The 8,661-nt window shown below is 41.0% G+C and overlaps 1 protein-coding gene across 1 annotated transcript; it reads right to left on the bottom strand.

The window, feature by feature from the left end:
• Positions 1-2,490: 2,490 nt before the first annotated feature.
• rpl5a (ribosomal protein L5a) lies at positions 2,491-7,218 on the bottom strand. The gene is made up of 8 exons (XM_079570193.1): positions 7,091-7,218; positions 6,674-6,743; positions 5,832-5,947; positions 5,625-5,759; positions 4,850-5,052; positions 4,240-4,417; positions 2,801-2,889; positions 2,491-2,648 (listed from the first exon to the last, which is right to left on the bottom strand). Exons 1-8 carry the CDS (start codon positions 7,091-7,093, stop codon positions 2,546-2,548), a joined length of 897 nt encoding a protein of 298 aa, XP_079426319.1. The 5' UTR covers positions 7,094-7,218; the 3' UTR covers positions 2,491-2,545.
• Positions 7,219-8,661: the final 1,443 nt, after the last annotated feature.

The following is an 8,661-nucleotide window of genomic DNA, read 5'->3' as shown; positions in this document are numbered from 1 at the left end:
CGCACTAGCCTGTTCAATGTATTTTTTCCGATAGCCGTTTAGCATTTAGCCATCAAACATCGCTAATTATGAAGCATCCAGATGTTTTCAGATGTTGTCAAACCCATCGACCACATTTAGATGAGGTCGAAGCCTAGAAAGAGATCATTCATAAACATACAAGCCTTTTGAGATTTTTCTAGAATTAGCATAAATGTGGCCTCTGAGCTAAATGCTAAATCCCATTCCGTTAAGTTTCTGGTTGGAATTGCCTGTGACGTGTATTATCGCTGGTGTGTTTAGCAAGCTGAATAAAACCGAGAATGTTCCGCAGTGTGGCTTTAACTGTGCTTTATAGTTCGTTGTTCATTTGCTGGAACAAAGATGATTTTTACAAATAGTTTCATGACCAAATTGTGATGGCGAAATGTTTCATAATGGCACTTTGCTTAACTTAAATCTGTAAAAAATAATAACTTTGTGTTGGCCATATTTGCAATTTACATAATTTTATATTTAATTAAAAGGGACAGAATGAACTTTCCCCATGATATAGCAAATTTATTTTGGGGGGGTTCAAGATTTCACATTAAAATTTGGGGAGAGCTTCTTTGGGGCTGCGTAATTTGGGATTTTATTATTATTTTTTTCATTTCAAAGTGCTCACTCATAAAGGACACAAAACGACTGCCTAAAATGTTCATCTTGTTGTTTTTAAATTACGAATCTCACATTTTTCACTAAATAATTTTCTACAGGGGAGTTTGTGAGCGTACGTGCCATAGAAACAAGCTGAATGTCTTATCACACAAATGTACATCTGAATGCTGTCATATGTTTTTCCACACTGCCTCACTCAGTCAGATGTAGAGCTGATTTAACATGATCACGCTGTGGTGGATGCTGCTGTTTGGAGGAGACAAAAGTTTACCGTTTGAAGAGACCAGCATGAATTTGCACAAATAAAGTTCATTTACCACCTGAAATGTGTGGGAAGTGTTTTTGTTCTACTGTTGGAGGTAAGACCACATCTGCATTTTGGTTCATGTGCGCGCGCCAATATCTTGCAAAAGTATCCGGAATGGCATATTTGCACTAAAATTGATTGAAAAAACATTAAAATTAAAATAAATACCCTTGTCAAAAGGTTACAATAGTTATAGTCATTCATAACTTTACAAACTCATCTCTACCATCCCAATTATTCCACAGGGATGAGGTAGTTCATCAATAAAAAGGATTTAGAATTAAAGGTGCATTATGGAACTTTTAATGTGGAAAAAAAGAAACTATTTGTACACATTTGACCTTTTAGTGACCCAGTAGTTAGCGTGGCGGTTTCACTTCACATCACAGTGGCCCCATGATGCTCCAGGATCATTTGTTTTTAGAGTTTCTGGAGGGTTTTCACTGCCATTGGGTCACAAAAAGGTTAATTATGCACAAATATCAATTTATTTATACATGCAAAGTTCCATAATGCACCTTTAAGATTTATGGTAACTTTTAAAAATCATGCAGAGAATATATATACACTGGTATATACCTTGCACTTTCTTAACGTAACATAAAATTAAAGAGATTAATTTTATTTTGCAGAGGATTCTAATGCTCAGACGAGTTGATGCGTAACTGTCTGGTCTTTGTGCGTGCGCTCAGTCACGCAAAAAGACCAAAGATGTTGCTAGCATTTAGCCTCTCCTCCTCTCCTCTATGGGGCCATCTATGGGTGAAGTTAGAAGCAACCAAGCTTTTTTTCCCTATTTAAATACGGTTACGTGAGTACTATAGTTACATAAAATTAAACATGTCGATTGTCGAAGCGGATAAAACGGAAGGTATATTGTAATAACACCATAGAGCACTTCGAGATCTTCACTTTACTGCCCGGACGTCGAAGTGCTCCTAAGGTGTTGTTTTGCCTTATAATGTAGGGAAAATGTGGAAGAGCTTGGTCGCTTATAACTCCACCCCGTTTACCCCATAGAGGAGGAGAGGCTAAATGCTAACATCATCTTTGGTCTTTTTGCGTGACTGAGGGCACGCACAAAGACCAAACAGGTACGCATCAACTCGTCTAAGCTCTGATAAGAACATATCTCAGTATGGAAAAACTGTGGCATGTTCCTTTAACTTTTTTTAATGCCCCACTTAAACCTTTTTTGCTAGTTTAGAAATTGTTTGGACAAACAGTTCGGACAAAATTTGGTCCAATTCTGATCTGCTTTCGTTGTCATTTAATCGAGATCCAGGCCTGGGGGAAGTATCTATTTTAAAAGGTTACACTTTGAGTGAGTGTGTGATTTTTTCAGATTTTTCCTGCCTGATGTTGCACTTCGAGATTTTTTATTTTATTTATTTTTTTAAGGAAAAGCGCTGTAACTAAATGCTAAAAGAGCTCCCTCTAAACACTTCACCGATGATGCCTGTGTAGTAAACAAGATCTCAGTATTAGCATTCTTGGGTAATTAGTGAAGTACACAGGAAAATAACACTCAAACTCCAAAGTGCTGCATTAAAAATGTGTTTATTGTGTGCCGTGTGGGTTGAGGCAGGGGCAGTGGGCCTAACCGTCCCCTGCCTCCTGCTCTTGCGCTCGGAGGAAGCTGGCCTTCTTCTGCGCCACGCGGTTCTTCCTCTGCGCCAGGGACAGCTTGGCGCGGTTCCATCTACGGAAACAGACACAAGGGAGACCTCCATTAACATTCAACTCAGAGCAACGGGGAAAACCCAGCACACCAGAGCAGCTATTCAAGAAGCCCTCACTGAAATCACTCCAAACTGATGTATTTGGATAAAAATCGATCCAGTTACAGCTCACCTTTTGGCTTTGATGTCTTTCGCGGGTTTCTTTTCGTGAACGGGGTTGGCTCTGATGGCGGCGTGTGCTTTTTTGTACATTTCTTCAACCTTTAAGAAGAAAAAAATAAATAAATAAACATGATACAAGATTGTGCACAAATGTTACAAAGCGAGTGCTGCTTCTCTCAGTCCCGTCTTGAAAACAACAGTAGCATCAGCGAGTGCAAACGAAGGACCAACTCCGGATTGCTCAGTGTGCTTTCAATCATCATCGAGAAGCAAAAACAAAAGAATTTCCAAATGATTGTAGACCGTTATAAGACATGAGGCAATTACTCTTTCAAAGATTTATTCATGAATATAATTTTAGTAGCCACTCCCACTTTTTGTTCAAAAGAATGGGACCAAGCTCTAAGCTAATCAAGACTACCCGAGTTTGGTAGTGCACACAAGTGACTCGTGACTTCAGAGCTAATTTCCCAGAGGCCCCGTCCTCTCTTACCATTTCAGACAGTCAATGGCTATGTGTTAAAAACACTACGTTGGATGTAAATACCAGACTGGAGGAAAAATCTGTGCAATAAGGAGGAGTCAGATTATGTCAGAGCTCATGGCTAACATCAGGAAACACAAAAATGAAACTTAAGTATTTATAAAAAGGTAAATCTGAACAGAAATAAAATCTTAGTCCTTTGATAAAGACTGCCATACTGCTGCCTTGTTATGACATCACACCCATAACCTCTGAGTAAGCGCTTTATTTATCATTATACAATTGTACAATGAAAGTGTGTGTACTGTATTAGATGTAGGATTAGTCCTGAGCTGCAGCGACTCAAACCACGGTGGGCCAAAAACAAGCCCTGATTATTAGCGGCTTGTTCAAAAGCTTGGTGCTATTTTAATGCACACAGAAGTTTTCTCCAGTGAAGTCTTTGCTCCTGTGATGTTTTTAGAAATATGCTTGCGAGCTATTTATTTGGACAAGACGCTGACTCAGAGGGAAGTAGCACAGCGGTCCGGGTTCAATTCCCACCAGGGACGGGGCCTTTCTTGTGGAGTTTGCATGTTCTCCCCGTGTCTGCGTAGGTTTCCTGGGGACCTGTGGTTTCCCCTACCACTAAAAACACGTATAATAGGCCAGAATGAATGTTTGAGTGCGCATGGGGGACGGCAGATGGAAATTAGCCCAAAAAAACTAAGCTAAACGAAAGCAAGAGGAAGAACAGGGCCATGCGTTTCTGTCACAGCCATTTAAACATATGGAGAAAAAACTATGTTACAATTTTTATAGTCCCCCAAGTTTTGCTACACATGAATTTATTCTAAATCCTGTTCATTTAAGCCAAGAACTTCCAGGGAAATTCAAACATCGTCAATGCATCCAGAGGCTTTCGAAGTGTATTTTAGACCCGTAGTTGTGGTGCGGTGTATTGAGAGTATATGTCGGAGCGTTACCGTGTCTGGCGTGACTCCGCTCTTGATGAAGCGAGAGAACTGCTTCTTGTAGGCGTCCTCGTCCTCCTCCATCAGGTAGGTCATGTAGTCTGCCACGTTCATGCCCAGGATGTGCTTCCTGTGCACCTCCGCGTTGAACTCTTTGCTCTCTGCGTCGTAGCCGGGGAACCGCTTCACGCTGGAACACACGAGAAAGACTCTAGCGTTAGCACGTGTGTAGTGGAAAAATAACCTTTGTCGAGGGTCAAAACAGCAGTGAGAATGACAGTTTCTAAGCTGTAATCCTGGTCATTGTAGACGTTTCTTCTGCATCTAAAATGTTACAATTTGTATTTATCAGTGTAAGATAAAGATTTAAAAAAAAAAAATCACTGCTGAGGCATCCAAAGAATATTTTCAGTCTCTGTTATCCACGATGCCTGGTTCACCCCTGCTTCTCTCAGTCCCGTCTTGAAAACAACAGTAGCATCAGCGAGTGCAAACGAAGGACCAACTCCGGATTGCTCAGTGTGCTTTCAATCATCACCGAGAAGCGCCGAACCAGGCACCAAATACAAACACAGCCCCTCGTGCTCTCTTTTTTACAGCTTGTTGGAAGGACTCTACAAACCTGTGGGGAATGGCGAGGCCTCCGTCCACGGCGCCCTTCAGCGCTCCGAACACCTTGTTTCCGGTGGTGGTGCGGGCCAGTCCGGCGTCCAGGTAGCACGTGAAGGCCCCGGGCTGACCGTCCACGCTCTCCACGTTAAACTCATCCCCCGTCACCTCCACCTGGCCCTCGTACACCTGCTCCATGCCGAACTTGTGCAAGAGCTGTGGATAGAAGGGAGAACATTTTAACCAATTCAAAGCAGACCAGAAATGAGTCCTGCTTTACTTTGTTTTTGAAGGGTTTATTTAAATCAGGTTGTATCAAAGCAAGACAAACATTAAATCAGGACCAAAACATGACAAAGACCTCCGTGACTTTGTGATAAATTGTGGGCTCTTGCAATGTGGGTATTGTGTCACTGATAATATGCAACTATGGATCACTTGGCTTTAAATGGTAAATGGTCTCAACTTATATAGCGCTTTTCCACCTACATTAGGCACTCAAAGCGCTTTACAGCAAGGATCCACTCACCCGTTCATTCTCTCATTCACACACCAATGTACACAGACACTTAATCCTGCGAGCACATCGGTTGTAAACTACTCGGTGCCTGGTTCACTTCTGCTTCTCTCAGTCCCGTCTTGAAAACAACAGTAGCATCAGCGAGTGCAAGCGAAGGACCAACTCCGGATTGCTCAGTGTGCTTTCACTCATCACCGAGAAGCGCCGAACCAGGCACAAGACACCACGCATTCCTTTCAACTACGGCCCCCTCCTCGCCCTGCCTTACCCTCCGAGCCAGCAGCAGCCCTGTGCAGTAGGCAGCGGCGTAGTTGGTGAGCCCCACGGTGATTCCATATTTGGCCAGCTCGTGGGAGTAGGCGGCGGACACGATCTGGTCGCCTTCGATCTTTGAGTAGGCGATCTGTAAACAACACAGGATGTTAGCGCTGCTGTAGAGGGGGTCTCGTTACGTGCTACGAGCGCCTGCACCGACCTGGCAGCAGATGTCCCTGTTGGAGAGGCGCACAATCATGCGGTATTTGGGCGTATTGTACTTGTTCTTGTCCTGCACCACCAGACGTTTACGGGCAAAGAAGTCAGTTTTGCCCTCTGAAAACAAAAAAGGGAAGGAAAGAAAAAGCTGAGTTTTTTAGGTTTTTAATTTGCTTTGGTTTTTAATTGTCCAAAGTTTGAAATAATCATTTAGTTTGTTCATCAGGATCCCCATTAGCCGCTGGCTCCACAAATGAGGTCCTCTTCATTAATATCACGTTACAATTTATGTATAATAAATGTGCATCATCTAAAAAAAGATGAGCATACACACTATACAATCCTAAATCCATAAACAGTGTCAATAGTACAATACAACATCAATATACATTACAATATTCAAGACTTTTTTAAAACATTGATGTTTGCAATGCTTGAAATGTCTGGCCAGGTAGATCCAGAGTTTCACTCCTCTTATCAGGACAGTTTTTGTCCAGTCATACATTTACAGGCTGTAAAATATCCATTAACTGAATGTGTACTTTAGAAAAGGCTGATAATCCACTTATGGTATATCAATCATTTTAGCAAAAGGAGGTACTTCACCAATATCCAACCAACAATGTAATGCATGTTTTGGGATATTTGTGTATTTGGCGCTATTCAAAGCAAGAAACACCGCCTTGTTCTGAAACAACTCTAGTTTGTCAGTGTCTTTTTCAGAGGCACTGGACCACACCACTGGGAGGCTCTCAAGTTAAATTAGGTCAACAACCTTAAATCTCAATCCTCATTCATCATTTTATGACACATTACGCATAATGAATATAAACATGAACTTACCTCTCCTTCTTCGGAATTTCACCTCATATCTCCTGAAATACGACTTGTTTTTCACCACTTTTACAAAGCCCTGCAAGACATCCAGTGCAATGATCAATGTATTTTGTAGCTTCAAAATAACAACAAATAGTTACAGTCTGACAACAAATTATTATTCACACAGCAGAGTTTTTGAAGTTATCTCTGTGTGTAGATTCTTAGATGGCATGAATGTTTCTAATAGAGTTTAAACTTCCAAATGGCTGGTTTCATCAGCCATTGAAGCGCCACGCTGGAGATTATGGAGATGCCGGTAGAAGGACGCAATCATCCGCTTCCATCCGTGATTATGACCGCGTGGAACTGGCAAACACTGGCATATACGTCTTCACGCACGTCTATCCAGTGTCAGGAGTTTAGATGGAGACTTTTACTCACCATTTTGGAGCGTTTATGGGCTCTTTTCCTGCTGAATCAGTGTCCCGCTTCTTCTCCGTTCCCGAGACTCAGTGTGTTAACAACAGCGGTGCGCCCTCTTATGGCCGGGCGGCGAGGCTACAACAACAATTGCACGAAGAGAACAGCAGAGGGGGGCATTTTTTTACATTTTGAGCGCAACCAATCATGGTTTGACTTTTTTTCTTTTTTTTTTTTTAATATGGCGAAGTGCAGTGATTCTCAGACATTTCACAGTAGCTGCCTACCATCTAAAATAATAATAATAAATGAATAAAAAAAAGTACCTCCCCCCAGAGCAAAACATAATATTTTTAAGAGAAAGACCAAATGTGTGTTTTCAGTGTTTTGTAAGAAACTGCATTACACAGAGGTCATTTATCAAGGCAGGTGCAAACGCTTGGTAAATGATCCCGAGAGAAGCGGAAACTGGGGCTATTTGTCACCTTTTTTTTTTCTAGAGTTTGCGATGAGTTTGCGGCTCATCAACAGAAAATCCCATAAGAGTCAGACCTGCATTAAATGAAAGCCTAAACCCTTGACTTGAAGTAGACCTTGCACTCTTTTTTCTAGCATATTGCAATAAAGAGTTATTAACGTACAGCGCCCTCTAGTGTGGCTATAAAAAGCAATGTGACAAATTCCCCCGCGTGACAAATAGCCCCGGTCTCCCCTATAATCAGTTTGTACTCTTTATTTGTGGTCTTATACACATTCCACTGTTTATAGCTCCATCATGAAAAACATACCACATATCACACATTTTCCACCATCATTGAAATCACAATACGTCAGACAATAAGCAATTTATTCACTGGACAGCATGAAGTGCTGCTAAATAATAAAGCAATTACGTCCACTTGCGTGTTTGTAAATGTGAATAAAACAAACTTCAAAGTTAATGTAAAGAGCATACGTAGGCCTAATTGTTTCTCCAATTTTTGTTATTCTTGGGTACAATAATCCTAGTTTAAATCAGAACTTCGGACAGGAAGAAGCTTGTGTTTTCAATTTCTTATAATGTTGACAATTGTTCAATAGAAATATCCCAAATTTTCACATTCTATGCTTTGTCTGTGGATTTATGGCACTAAAACAGACTTTTACTTTCAAACAATCAGTATCTTCACCAAGTTCATGTTTCACCTACACTGTATTTGGTCATTATTTTTTGCTTCAATCAGTATGACCTTATTTTACAGTAAAATTACTACTGAACAAGGCTGATCATTTCAGTGTATTTTAAAAGACTCTATTCATACATTTACAAAATGATTCAATCTGATGACAAAGCCGAGTGAATCCATGCACTTTCTCATGGTGAGATCTCAGCTGCTGTGTGGAAATCAAATGTCACAAAATGATACAGATATTTCACAGATAACACTAAAAGGTCGAAGGTGGGGCCCGGAGAAAGAAGGTCAATATAATGAATCATGCAAGTTGGGGGGAAAAATGGACTTATCCACATACAGTTGTGTCACTTTCAAACCACTGTGTGAATGTCTCTGGGTAAATAATGTTTCATATGTTTTCAAATGTGGCTTATTAAC

This window comes from Gobius niger (genome assembly GCF_951799975.1).
Source record: "Gobius niger genome assembly, chromosome: 13".
Classification (NCBI taxonomy): domain Eukaryota; kingdom Metazoa; phylum Chordata; class Actinopteri; order Gobiiformes; family Gobiidae; genus Gobius; species Gobius niger.
The sequence above is the reverse complement of the archived record's forward strand: the minus strand, read 5'-3'. Positions and strand labels throughout refer to the sequence as shown.

Excerpts from the sequence above, each read along its gene's own strand:
- rpl5a (XM_079570193.1), bottom strand. Across the intron at positions 4,418-4,849 it reads GGCCTCGCCATTCCCCACAG|CGTGAAGCGGTTCCCCGGCT; the intron begins GTTTGTAGAGTC and ends CGTGTGTTCCAG. Across the intron at positions 2,649-2,800 it reads AAAGACATCAAAGCCAAAAG|ATGGAACCGCGCCAAGCTGT; the intron begins GTGAGCTGTAAC and ends CTGTTTCCGTAG.